Source organism: Leucopleurus acutus (genome assembly GCF_964270905.1).
Source record: "Leucopleurus acutus genome assembly, chromosome: 10".
Taxonomy (NCBI): domain Eukaryota; kingdom Metazoa; phylum Chordata; class Mammalia; order Artiodactyla; family Delphinidae; genus Leucopleurus; species Leucopleurus acutus.
The window spans coordinates 67,001,504-67,015,161 of record NC_139153.1 but is presented as its reverse complement, the minus strand read 5'-3'; the positions used below and the strand labels follow the sequence as shown (position 1 = coordinate 67,015,161).

The 13,658-nt window shown below is 40.1% G+C and overlaps 1 protein-coding gene across 1 annotated transcript in view; it reads left to right on the top strand.

The window, feature by feature from the left end:
* Positions 1-13,658, top strand: part of SLC26A8 (solute carrier family 26 member 8) — a gene marked incomplete at its 3' end in the record, with an annotated part of 71,761 nt that overhangs the window by 44,174 nt on the left and 13,929 nt on the right. The window contains exons 9-11 of the mRNA XM_082847554.1: positions 3,359-3,506; positions 5,041-5,154; positions 10,457-10,534. Coding sequence (XP_082703680.1) covers positions 3,359-3,506; positions 5,041-5,154; positions 10,457-10,534 — 340 coding nt within the window. The remainder of the gene's footprint in view (positions 1-3,358; positions 3,507-5,040; positions 5,155-10,456; positions 10,535-13,658) is intronic.

Sequence of the window (13,658 nt, the reverse complement as noted above, 5' to 3'; positions counted from 1 at the left end):
ACCTACTTAGACTGAATGGGTGTCCTTGAGCAACATTACTTCATCACTCTGAGTAGAAAGCCTTCTTCAAGTAGTCTGGCATATGGAGTTCTTAAGGACTTGCAATTAATTGACATTATGATTCCTACCAGTGACTATGGGGCATCACTCTTGCTTCTGTCAGGGAATTATAGTTTCTTTAACCTTGACCAGATGAATCACTTTAGCTAAGAAAGGCCGCATACCACAGTTTCTTGGCTCATGAGAAGGCTTTTGAAGAGCATTGTTTATTTCCTCACGTTCTTCAATAGGGAGTACAGCAAAGAGTCAATGATATTGGCTAGCCCCCAGCATACAAAACAGAGGCTACTTTGATGCAACCAGATTGAATGAATCTCATATCCTACCAGTTCTCAGTGAAATCTAATGATGATTAAATACATTTGAAATTCTGTTCACTTTTCTTAAACTGTGAGCAGGCAACCTAGGTACCAGGGAATACAATGGTAAATAAGACTTGGTCTCTGCCCTCAGGAAAAAAAAATGACAAGGGCAACAATGGGATTGATGCTTTACATAATTATTTTATGTCATTTGTTCCTCACGGTAATACTATAAGGAAGATATTATCTTCTTTTTATGGCTCAGGAAACTAAGGGTTACCAAGTTTAAATTACTTATCCAAGCTCACACAGCTGGTCAGTGTCAGAGCTACTATTTGAACCCATTTCTATTTAATTCCAAAATCTAGTATAATAACCCCTCTATTATACTTACTTAATATGCTTCTGTTATTAATGACTTAAAAAGCATACAATTAACCTTTGCTTATATTTCATCATAAGATTCAAGGGTATAGGTAGAGAAACAAACATTTCAAAAATCTAATTTTAGGTATTGCTTTGAACTCCCTTTTTAATTACCTGTTTATCCACGGTTGCTAGGGACTAGAAAAACTGAACAATTTAGGTTAGTTCCTTCCACGTCCGTGTCCCCTTTTAACTAAATTGCTGACAAAGAATTGAATGTTACAGAAAACATCAGGAAGGAAAGAAACAGTAGTTTATGCTATTATCATACTAAATATTTAAGGTTTACTAACATAGATTTGGGCAATAAATTCATGAAAATTAAAATCTTTTGTGCATCAAAAGACACTATCAACAGAGAAAAAAGACAACTCACAGAATAGGAGAAAATATTTGCAAATCATATATGCTAAGGGGTTAACATCCAAAATACATAGAGAACTCCTAAAACGCAACAACAAAAAACCAACAACCTGACTCAAAAAGTGGAGAAAGGACTTGAATAGACATTTTTCCAAGGATGATACACAAATGGCCAATAAACACATAACATGCTCAACATCACTAATCATTTGGGAAATGCAAATCAAAACTACAATAATTCAATAGATACCACCTCACACTCATTAGTGTGACTACTATTTTTTTTAAAAAAAGACGAAAATAACAAGTGTTGGTGAGGATGTGGAGAAAATGGAAATCTTGTGCACTGTTAGTGGGAATGTAAAATGTACAGCCACTGTGGAAAGTAGTATGCTGATTCCTCAAAAGATTAAAAATAGAATTGCCAAATGATCCAGCAATTCTACTTCTGGATATGTACCGCCCAAAGTTAAAAGAAGTGTCTTGAAGAGATATTTGTGCACCTGTGTTCATAGCAGCATTACTCACAATAACTGAAATGTGGAAGAAACAATAAGTGTCCATCGATGGATGAATGGATAAGCAAAATGTGTTATAAACGTACAATAGAACATTTTTTGACAGTAAGAATATAGTTTTATTTATAGAATTAATAAAAGGAATATACCACACAAGTATTTTACACACAAAACACCTTAGACACAAAGATATGGAAGTGAATTTTTACAGTTTATTCACATTGAGTCTAGAATACTAGGTGACCCATTGTCACCTTTAAAAAACAGAACCTTGTCACATCTCTTGAATACAAATTAAACAGCTCAGACTGAGTTGGTCGAGGTCACATAGAATCTGGAACTCACTCTAGTCTGTGCCTTTACCCTAACTCTTGAAGCTGCTACACTCATGACAGAATAATTCAGTGGGTGGTGAATCAGACAAAACAAACACCAAACAGACTCTCCTTCACAGCATGGCAGGTGTGAGGGAAAGATAAACTTTAAACAAAGTTGTATTTATCTCACAACAATGCCCCAACTGGAGCACTTTTTTTTTTTTCCTATAGACAGATACTCCTAACACACGATTCTTCTGCTGCTCAAGAACCTTCAATGGCTCCCTAGTGCCTATGAACTCACAATGGCAGCATGTTAAGGCTGGACTTTTCTTGTTTGTGACTAGCCCCAGTGGCTTAGCTGAAATTGTCTAAGATTTGATTGGAATTCAGTATTAATTGTGAAGTGGGAGAGAGAGACTGAAGGCTTCATAACGGTTCTGGAATGTGCTTAATTTGGGCACTGAAAATCCAAATATTTTAGCATTCAACTCCCCTCATACAATAGAATATTATTCAGCCTTAAAAAGGAAGGAAATTCTGACATATACTACAACACAGGTGAACCTTGAGGACGTTATGCTAAGTGAAATAAGCCAGTCAGAGAAAGACAATTACTATATGATTCCACTTATCTGAGGTACTTAGTAATCAAAATCACCAAGACAGAAAGTAAAATGGTGGTTGTCAGAGCTGGGGGGAGGGAGAAATGGAGAGTTATTGATTAACAGTTATAGAGTTTCAGTTTCACAAGATGAAGGAGTTATGGAGTAGATGGTGGTGATGGTTGCACATTATGAATGTATTTAATACCACTGAACAGTACATTTAAAAATGGCTAAGATGGTAAATCATGTTATGTGTCTTTTACCCAATTAAAATAATTGGGGAAAAAAGGTGTGGATAAGAATCAGAAGCAATTTTTACAAAGGACAATGACTAAAATTATACCCTAAAAGATTTGAGTTTGACTAGAAGGGAATACATGGAGCTTTTTAGCTCTAAACCCTCTTAGGTATGATATATGCCTATTGCTTACCCACTGGTATGGTCTCAAACAGTGTAAATAAACTATTTTTCATCGATTTTTGTAGTTTTGCCTGTCCTATCTGTTGCCATTGGTACGTGGCAGAAACCTTGAACTAGAAGATAGCAGAGCATGTTCTCTTAATGGCTTTTGTAACCTGGCTTGAGTTGCTGGCAGTTTTGGCAAGCTGCTGCCTGAGTTGCTCTTCTTATCTCTTATTTTTATTATTTTTTATAAAGGGTCAGACCTTTTGAAATGGATGATAAAGTACGATAAGGTTGGAATGGGGGAGATGCCAGTAAATGATTCCTGCTATCTAGGAATAATTCCACCCTTTTATTCCAGCTTCCTGTTTCCTGTAACGCCAGATATGAGCAATCTTACTGAAGTGCTTTTAGAAGCATTCTCCTTAGCTTTAGTGAGCTCCTCTCTGCTCATATTTCTGGGCAGGAAGATTGCCAGTTTCCATAACTATGATGTCAATTCCAACCAGGTGAGAGGACAGGCCTTTCTATTACTTTCTGTGACCCTTTAATCTTTGTTCTCTAACCTTAGCCTGCAGTTAAAATGAAGACTGGATTCTTCTGTAACCAGAGAGTCACTTGGACCATGATTTGAATTACAATTACCAAAGGATGTTGTAAAAAATTATTTTTAATTATTTACTTATTTTTGGCTACGTTGGGTCTTCGTTGCTGTGTGGGGGCTTTCTCTAGTTGAGGCGAGTGGGGGCTACTCTTCGTTGTGGTGCGCGGGCTTCTCACCGTGGTGGCTTCTTTTGTTGCGGAGCACAGGCTCTAGGCACGCAGGCTTCAGTAGTTGTGGCACGTGGGCTCTAGAGCAGAGGCTCAGTAGTTACGGCACTCAGGCTTAGTTGTTCCACGGCCTGTGGGATCTTCCCAGACCAGGGCTCGAACCTGTGTCCCCTGCATTGGCAGGCGGATTCTTAACCACTGCGCCACCAGGGAAGTCTTACCAAAGGATTTTTGAGAAGTGTGGCATACTTAACTCTGAAGCCACTTGAATTAATGTGTGTGGTTACTCTAGAACAGATATGGTGTAGGGAGGCAAGAAGGTAATGTATGACATCATGTTGTAAAGCTAGCAGAGTTCCTCTCCTCTCCTTTTATCTTCCTTTCCACCAAGTCCTTAAAAGTCAACCACATGCCAAAGCACAATAAGAAATGCAGTGGAGGGACTTCCCTTGTGGTCCAGTAACTGACTCCGCTCTCCCAATGCAGGGGGCTCCGGGTTCCATCTCTGACCAGGGAACTAGAACCCACGTGCCACAGCTAAGAGTTCGCATGCCACAACTAAAGAGATCCCGCATTCCACAACGAAGACCCAGTGCAGCCAAATAAATAAATAAATATTTTTAAAAAAGAAATGCAGTGGAATATCAAAACTAGGATAATAAAACAATTAAGTTGGCCTCCCAGAAATAGTCCTTCTCATTTTCTTTTTTTTAGTCTCCGACCATTTTGAGTTTGGCTTTTTCCCTAGAAATTAAAAAGGGAATATGGGGACTTCCCTGGAGGTCCAGTGATTAGAACTCGGTGCTTTCACTGCGTGGCCCCAAGGTTCAATCCCTGGTCGGGGAACTAAGATCCTGCAAGCCACTTGGCACGGCCTGGTGGCCTAATGGTTAGGATTCCGGGCTTTCACTGCCTGGCCCAGGTTCAATCGGTGTCCCGCGTTGACTTTAGGATAGTATAGAAGGAAGCAAGAAAAACTGTACTATATTTCTCCCTGTCATCCTAATTCCCAGCAATCATGCGGAAGAGAATAACAAGGCAAATGTCTCATTTACTCACTTTGAAAAAGGACTTTCCTTATGATCTCTAGCTAAAATGAAGAAATCAGATTTACCATCCTTCACTTCTTTCCAATAATATTTCAGTGTTATTTGAAGTGATGTACACAACCCTATCTTCATGCATAAGAAATAACAGTATACCTTTAGTTCAAACTCAAATCAGCCTTCTTTGACAAACAGTGGGCCTAAAGTATTTGCCATTTCTTTACAGGATTTAATAGCCATTGGCCTTTGCAATGTCGTCAGTTCATTTTTCAGATCTTATGTGTTTACTGGTGCTGTTGTCAGGACTATTATCCAGGATAAAACTGGAGGAAGACAACAGGTATGTGAAATAGAATTTGATCTCTAATATAGAAAGACACTTAGGTCTATTCATATGTATATTCACAGAAGGAGATTATATTAGTTTAACTATGTTACTGTTTTAATGTGATGCTTGTTTGGGAAAAATTTGGATTTCATGCTTGGCTTATTTTTTGATTAGATTTTGTCTTAAAAGCTATCTGTCAATGTGGAACTTGAAAGTCATTTTCTATAAAAATACTGTTCTGTTAAAGGCTTCTATATATTAGCCCACAAAAAGCTACTTTCCATGTAACATACCTAAAAGATAATATTTCAGATAAACCAAACATCACCTATTAACATTTTTTTCTATGGGGAGATATATTCTCAGCCCTAGTCTGGGAAAATAATAATATAACTCTCTCCTTCCTGACAGCAGAACTAGAAACTTTCCTGGCTTCCTCAAAGGGCATGACAAGAGGCTTTCATGATAGAGAATAAAGTCTTTGTCTAGGTGAGCTTAGGGAATTTATGACCATTCTACCTTTGTGTAAGAGAAAATTATCTAGGTCAGACCCTCTTCAGGTATCCTGAATTAGTAAACTAAATATATAGGGTATGGAAGGGAAGAAGGAAAGGGAAAATGTTGGCAGAGAAGGCTCTAAAGGCAAGCTCTCTAATTGTAGGTAAGATTTTTTTTTTTAATTTATTTATTTCATTTATTTATTTTTGACTGTGTTGGGTCTTCGTTGCTGCGCGCAGGCTTTCTCTAGTTGCGGCGAGCAGGGGCTACTCTTCATTGTAGTGCGCGGGCTTCTCATTGCAGTGGCTTCTGGTGTAGCAGAGCACGGGCTCCAGGTGTGTGGGCTCAGTAGTTGTGGCTCGCGGGCTCTAGAGCGCAGGCTAAGTAGTTGTGGCACACGGGCTTAGTTGCTCCGCGGCATGTGGCATCTTCCTGGACTAGGGCTCGAACCTGTGTCCCCTGCATTGGCAGGCAGATTCTTAAACACTGAGCCACCAGGGAAGCCCGGCAAGAGAGTTTTTTTTTTTTTTTTAATTAATTAATTAATTTTTTTATTTTTATTTTTTTTTTTGCCGTACGTGGGCCTCTCACTGTTGTGGCCTCTCCCGCTGCGGAGCACAGGCTCCGGACGCGCAGGCTCAGTGGCCATGGCTCACGGACCCAGCTGCTCCGCGGCATGTGGGATCTTCCCGGACCGGGGCACGAACCCGTGTCTCCTGCATCGGCAGGCGGACTCTCAACTACTGCGCCACCAGGGAAGCCCCGGCAAGAGAGTTTTTAAGTCCAATGTTCATGAGTTTTAAACTGACTAGATAAAAGTTACAACTTGACAACATGAGAGGTGTCCCATCTCAGTTATATAGCATGATTAAGTGTCAAAGAACTATCAAAATTGAACCTAGAGTAAGCCCATGGAATGAGTTCGGGGATCAGGAGGCACAGAAACAGTGACAGAAGTCAAAGACAAGCTTAGGCCACAGCAGCACAGTAGGGAGGTATAGCCATGGTCAAAAAGTAAAGTGTCAGAAGAATGGACACTGAATTTGAATGGGGAAAGGTAAAGTGTCACAGTCCATGGGTAAATATAAGTGAAATATAAGGTGAAAGCTAATAAAAGTCAGAAGATTGGGCAGGGGTGAGAACATGGGTCTAGAGTAAGCCCATACCACATGATTTTATATGGACTGAGTTTTTTTGTCATAGAGCTTCTGCCAGACACATTGGCCTTTAAGGTGTATGTAGCTGTTTTGCACTACTATTTGACCAAAAGAAGCAAGATGAGTTACATTAAAAAGAAGGATGTTCTATGCAAGTCTGAAAAAATTTTGAAGTCAAAATGAGAGGATTTTATGGTAAGAAAAAATGGAAATTCTGGACAATAGTTCCCACTGACTTGTGACCACACACTTTGTTTATTTAATATACAAGCATAACAAATTTGGGGAGAAAAGATGCATGTGGTTGGAAAAAACTAAATCACGGTGCAGGTAAAATTAAGTGCAGAATAAATTTTAAAATGCCGTAAATATTGCAAGAAGGTGAATGATGGATAAAGTGAGACTTTCATGGATCATTGCAAGAGGGTTAGGATATGTATAGATGGAGGGAGGGAAGAAGGGCTTCAGTTCAGCCTCAGAGTTGCCTTTAGCCTGTTGGACAAAGTGCCTGCTTCAAAGGTTGCCGATGGCTCTCATTCTGTTTTCTGCTATGGCATTGTTCTCCCCTACCAATGACATCTCTCTTTGTGGTACAGTGACCCTTCAAAGGGAAGTATGTCCCCAGGGATACTGGTAAGTCCTTCCCCAAGACCCTGACTTGCCCAGGGCAAATTGCTGGTTCAAGCAGAGAATGCCCCTGACCCTGGCCCTCCACATTGGAACTACCCCACCTCCAATAAGTTTCTGATCTGGACTCATTCAGCCTTCTTCATCCCATAGCAGGGGTTATTCTCTCCACCCTTTTTCTCTGGGGACTTTTGATTCACTCTGCCTGAGAACACCCCTACTTTTTCAAAGCTCCTCAGGACTGCAGGAAAGAGAGGCTAGGGGGCTGGCTCTGAACCTCTCTGACATGACTTGTCACCAGGAGCCACTTATATATATATGTATTATATATGTGTGTATGTATGTATGTGTGTATGTATGTATGTCTGACATAAATACAAACTGTATAAAATGTGTCTGGATTTCACTTTAATTTCTTCCTGTCTAGAACCCACTTGTCTTTACTGGTTGTAGCAAAACCTATCAGCCCTTCCAGCCATGGCCTGGGCCTGCTCATCCAGTTCTGACCACTATGCTTCCCTCTTCTCTATGATTGGGTTCTTTTCCTTGTTCTCTGCTTTCCAAGGACCAGCCTTCTTGCCTTGTCCCCAGGCTCCCAGAACTGCTTTTAAAAATGAGTTATTGGGCTTCCCTGGTGGCGCAGTGGTTGAGAGTCCGCCTGCCAATGCAGGGGATGCGGTTTTGTGCCCTGGTCTGGGAAGATCCCACATGCCGCGGAGCGGCTGGGCCCGTGAGCCATGGCCGCTGAGCCTGCGCGTCCGGAGCCTGTGCTCCACAACAGGAGAGACCACAAGAGTGAGAGGCCCGCGTACGGCAAAAAAAAAAAAGAGTTATTATTTTAAAAAAGAAAAGAAAAAAATTATCAAAGAGAGAAATGAGCTGTGTTCTTTTTAGAGGAAGAAGATAGGGCAGTGGAGAGAGCCTGGATTTTGGAGTCAACTGGTCAGGTGGATTGAAACCTGACTCAGTAGTTCTAGATGTGTGACCCTGGGCAAGTTACTTTCACTTTCTGGGGCTCTAGTCCTTACCTGTAAAATGGGGATAAGGATAACCTTTCAGTTGTGAGAATTAAACTGGATGACAATAGGGCCCACCATAGTGCGTGTCACTTAAGATGTTCAAATATCAGAGCTTCCACCCCAGGTCCCTAGTGCCCTGGCTGGTCCATGGTAATGTACTGTCTGCTGCTTATGGAGCATTTGGTGTCTGAGGTTCTGCATGTCAGTAGTGGCTGTGTTTTATGCGACCTCACATTGCCTTGAATGCCCAGAAAGAAGGTAGAGTCAGTCTTTGTTCAAGAAAGCCTGGAAAAGTGATGGAAAATCAGAGCAGAAAAGCAAAACATGCATGAGATGTAAAGTTGTACATGCTTGTTGTCTCTAGACCCTGTTCAGGCACTGAGTCTGGGATTCTGAGAGCCATCAAGCATCCTCTTAAGGCACAATGCCACCAAGGATGGCCCTCTGATCCCAAAGCCCACCCCTTTGTGTGTGCAGCCATGGGGGACACACAATTATTGGCAGGCCTCCCTGAGCAGCAAGTTTTATGGGATTCAGTGTCTGGTTTGTGCTCATTTTAAACTAGGTTTATACAGCTAATTTTGGTGTCTGTATGTCTTCGCTTCCTTAAAAATAATCAGAAGAATTTTGGAGAAAGGAGTAGAAGGAAGGAAAAGTCCTGATATATTTTCCTGTGCTAATCAAAGCAGTTTCTTCTTATAGTGCAAGACTGCCTGAAGCTAGACTCTAAAACTCGACGCAGCAACAGGCTGATATGTACATTGGCTGGAGGAACTTATGGCTTCAGTTACCTTTTTTTAGTTCCACAGTGTATAAAATGTTTGCCATGAGAACTTCCTGAGGTTCAGTTACAGTGATCCATTCTCCTGAATCCTTCTCCCTTCACTCTTCTCTCAAGGTTCAACTTTTCCATGTTGGCTTGGTCCCATTAGCTGTGCATCAGCTGGGATGGGGAAAGAAGGAAGTAGGATGTTGATTTCATTGCGATTATTTTCAGCGATACATTTATATGGCAAATAGCAGTGAGTAGTGAGAGGGAATCCAGTAGGAAGTTATTTTTTTCACACCTAATAAAAAAAGAGAAAAAAAGTTAGAGAATCATTGCTGAGTGGTCATTTAATGGTTTAGATTTAAGGTTGCTTGTTCTTGCTTGTACATGCCATTGTTTTGATTTGTGGTTACATACAGTTTTATTCCCCCTCCACCCCCATCACAGTGGGCAATTATGCTGCTTTATATTATTTTTTCTTAGTAGGGGCTTAAACAATGGAAATTTATCAATAGAGGATATAATGAGTTCAAGATTATGTCCAGAGAGCCTTGAGATTATAAAGGGAACTATGTTTCTTAGCTTTCTACCTGTATTTACCAATCTGAATCACTGCTTACCAAGTAGTACTGAGCCCAGAGTAGTCAACCCAGGTGGGATAGGACCCAGAGCTCCTATATACAGCCCTGACTCATGTGCATAACCTTTTTTGATGGCAGTGAGGCAGAGGGAAACTGAAGTAGGGAAATCAGAAGTGAATATCATGGTGTTTTTAAGATGAAGCACCACTGAAGCTGTTAGATGGCAAGTTATCCAGGCTCCAAAAGAGCGAGGTGGAACGGTTGGGATTTTAGGGCTGACAGTGATGAGTCTACCAGGGCTTTTCTAAACTGTTCAAAGAAGGGTTAAATTTAGGATGAAATGCAGGCTGGATTTTAGGAGACTTCAGAGTCATAGCACAAAGCTATGGCAAGAAAGATTCAGATATCCAAGACAATCTGGGACTTTTCAGAAAGCCTCCATACGTCCAATCAACAAGAATTTATTGAGTACCTAGTATGTGTTTAGCACTTTGGCAGGACCTGAAAATGTCAGTTCACCAAAAATGCACTTATCCTGGATGGTTATACTCAACCCCTTTTAAGAAAAAAATGACATGCTTCTCACCAAGCAGAAGGCCTCAGTTGCAGACAGGGACAAATACATTCCTGATGGTCTCTCTCCAACTGGCTCTGTCTCCTCAGTTTGCATCTCTGGTAGGCGCAGTTGTGATGCTGCTCCTGATGGTGAAGGTGGGACGCTTTTTCTACAAACTGCCAAATGTAAGTAGAACTAATCAAATAGCTAAGTCAAGAAAGAATGGATCTCCAGATCACATCTTGGTGGGGCATCTCTGAGGAGAACTGCATTCAACTGATCCCCAGTGGTGGTCCCAGCCTATTTCTAGTTCCTTTTCTTTAAAATAATAGCCACTGCCTCACAGGATTGGGAGTTAAATAAGATAATATGTATAATAGAGAGAGAATGGTTTTGAGCTAGTAATCAGCACTCAAACAATTGTTATTCTTCTCGTTCCCGTTAATCTTTTTTTTTTTTTTTTTTTTTTTTGCTTAAGCTATAAAGTAAGCTTTGGAAGTAAGGATTCAGTTAAACATGACCAAAATAGACTTCTGATGCCAGAACACCCAATACCACCACAGACTTGGAAGCTCATTGTGCATTCATGCCATCTGTTTTCCTAAATAGTTTCCAGAAGTCCTTGTTCTGCATTCATGTGAACTCAATCCCCCTACTGCTGCCACACTGCCTCTTGGTCAGTTCAGAACACTAAAGGCAGCATCTAAAAATTGAGTTTTAACTCTGTGTTCAGCTAGGATGCCTCTATATACTTATGTGCCATTTCTTCCCTTTGTGTGAGACGGATGACCCTACATTTAGAGATGCCAGGTGCATTAATTACTAGCTATAATTGATTTGTTCTAAGTGACAATACAGATCAATGCCCAGTCATCATAATTTCCTTTTAAATTTCCTTAATGTTCCCTTTAGCCATTTTTAGATAGTACTAAGGGAGTGGGGAGGAGATTTTATTCCTGGTGCAGCAGCCTGGTTACACACTGAGGTGGCAGTCCCTAAGCTGGTGTGGTTGTAAATATTATGCCCATCCTTTTGAATGCGTTTATTCCACCTGGTAAATATCAGGTTTCAGTAGAGCAGGACCATCTCAAGGCTGTTGCTGCCTTCTGCTCTTGTGATTCAGGGACCTTGGAAACCAGCCATGGAATATATGCATGGTGGGTGGGATTAAGCTTCTGTTTATCACACAAGCTGTCCTCTGATTCCCAGCAGAAGCCATCTACAGAATTTAGTTTATATAGCACCTTTGGTGCTGTAACTCTTGGGAGTCTATTTTCAGAGGGCCACTCACTAATTTACTTTGAACAATGATATTTTTCCATTCTAGAAGAGTCAGAATTTTTAAAAATCTCAAATAAAAATCTGTCAGAATTCACTAAAGGGTAGTGATAAAAGTAGGTAAGCCCTCCCTTACTATAAATATGTTGGGGATAGAACAGCCCTTGCTTTTGGCCAACCATGTTATGGCATGTTATTTTTATATCATCTAGTTAGGATGTTTCTGGGTGAGAAAATGTGAATACAATCTGATCAGTGGACTATCTGAATTTCTATAACACTGGGACTTTATGAGTATTAAACTACAAATGATTCCTTCCTTCTTTGAACGACTGTGGATAGCTTGTTGCAAAATCCTTAGGAGAGTAATTGGTGGAACATCCTGGCTAGGATCTCAACTAGTTAGCAACAGAACCAACATAAATTTTTTAAAAACGTAATACAGGGACTTCCCTGGCAGTCCAGTTGTTAGGACTTCGTCTTCCAGTGCCCGGGGTACGGGTTCGATCCCTGGTCAGAGAGCTAAGATCCCACGTGCCTCATGGCCAAAAAACCAAAACATAAAACAGAATAAAATATTATAACAAATTCAGTAAAAATTTTTAAAAAATAGTCCTCATCAAAAAAAACTTTAAAAAAACCATAATGCAAATAGTATATTCAATATTGTTCCAATTTTGTGTGAAAAAATACATAGGCAATACCAAAATGTTAACAATGGTTATCTCTTGTATGATGGAAATTATATATAAATTCAATTCTTTACACATGAGCACGTTTTATCTTAATATTAAGAAAGGTAAGGGCTTCCCTGGTAGCGCAGTGGTTGAGAGTCCGCCTGCCGATGCAGGGGACGCGGGTTCATACCCCGATCCGGGAAGATCCCACACGCCGCGGTGCGGCTGGGCCCGTGAGCCATGGCCACTGAGCCTGCGCATCCGGAGCCTGTGCTCTGCAAGGGGAGAGGCCACAACAGTGAGCGGCCCGCGTACCGGAAAAAAAAAAAAAGAAAGGTAAAAATTTTATTGTATATTATGTCATGAAAAGATTTGTTTCCTCTTCATACTCCATACCTCAAGCCAAAAACCTGGTAAAAGCCCTATGAAGTTGAATTTCTTATCTTTCCTACCACATCTCCCTGCAAATTGTGGAAATTTTGGGAGATTCTTGACTGGAAAGAAGATGAAGATGGGAAACAAGTAATTTCTGCTGACTTCATCTTTGTTCTTCCCTGCTCTACTGACCTGTTAAGACCAAGTGGTCACTGAGTAACCTCAGAAAATAAGAGTAAGCTTGGATCCAATCCATTCCTGATGATAGGATCAGTTCTAATTCCCAGGCAGAGTATATAGAAGAGAGGATGGCTAGGAAAAGGATGAGAAATGTTTCTTAAAGTAGGTTCGATTCTACTTTGAGGCCCTGATGATTTTACATCCCTATGAGTATCCATCTTCATTTTCTTACATTTAAGATACTTTCTTTCCCTTAGAAAGGGAGACGTGCTTACTTTTAAAACTTTGGAAAATTCACAATAGATAAAAATCTATTTTTTAGATAGACTGGTTACACACTGAGGTGGCAGTCTCTAAAGCCATAGTCACAAATAAACCACTATTAACATTTTGGCATATGTCTAACCAATATTATTCTCTATAAATAGATAGTACTTTGCATAATTGTGATCTAACTGTACAATCTGGTATTCTTGTTTTAATTTAATATGTAGCATGATACTCCATACTATAACTTAATCATCTTAAATTAGGTTATCTGAATTTTTGTTATTATAAATAACACAACAGTGAGCAATTTTGTACATCTACCCTTTTCTATATTTAAGATAGATTTCTAAGAGTAAAACAAAATTTCTGTGTGAAAGCATATTAGCATTTCTTGATATATTGCCAAATTATTTTCCAAAAGGGCAATACTCAACACCCATTTTTATGGGATGTCCTCAATGTTTTAAATTTGCTAATTTAATTTGATGGACAAAAATTGGTATCTCATCGTTGAAATAATTGTAGTACA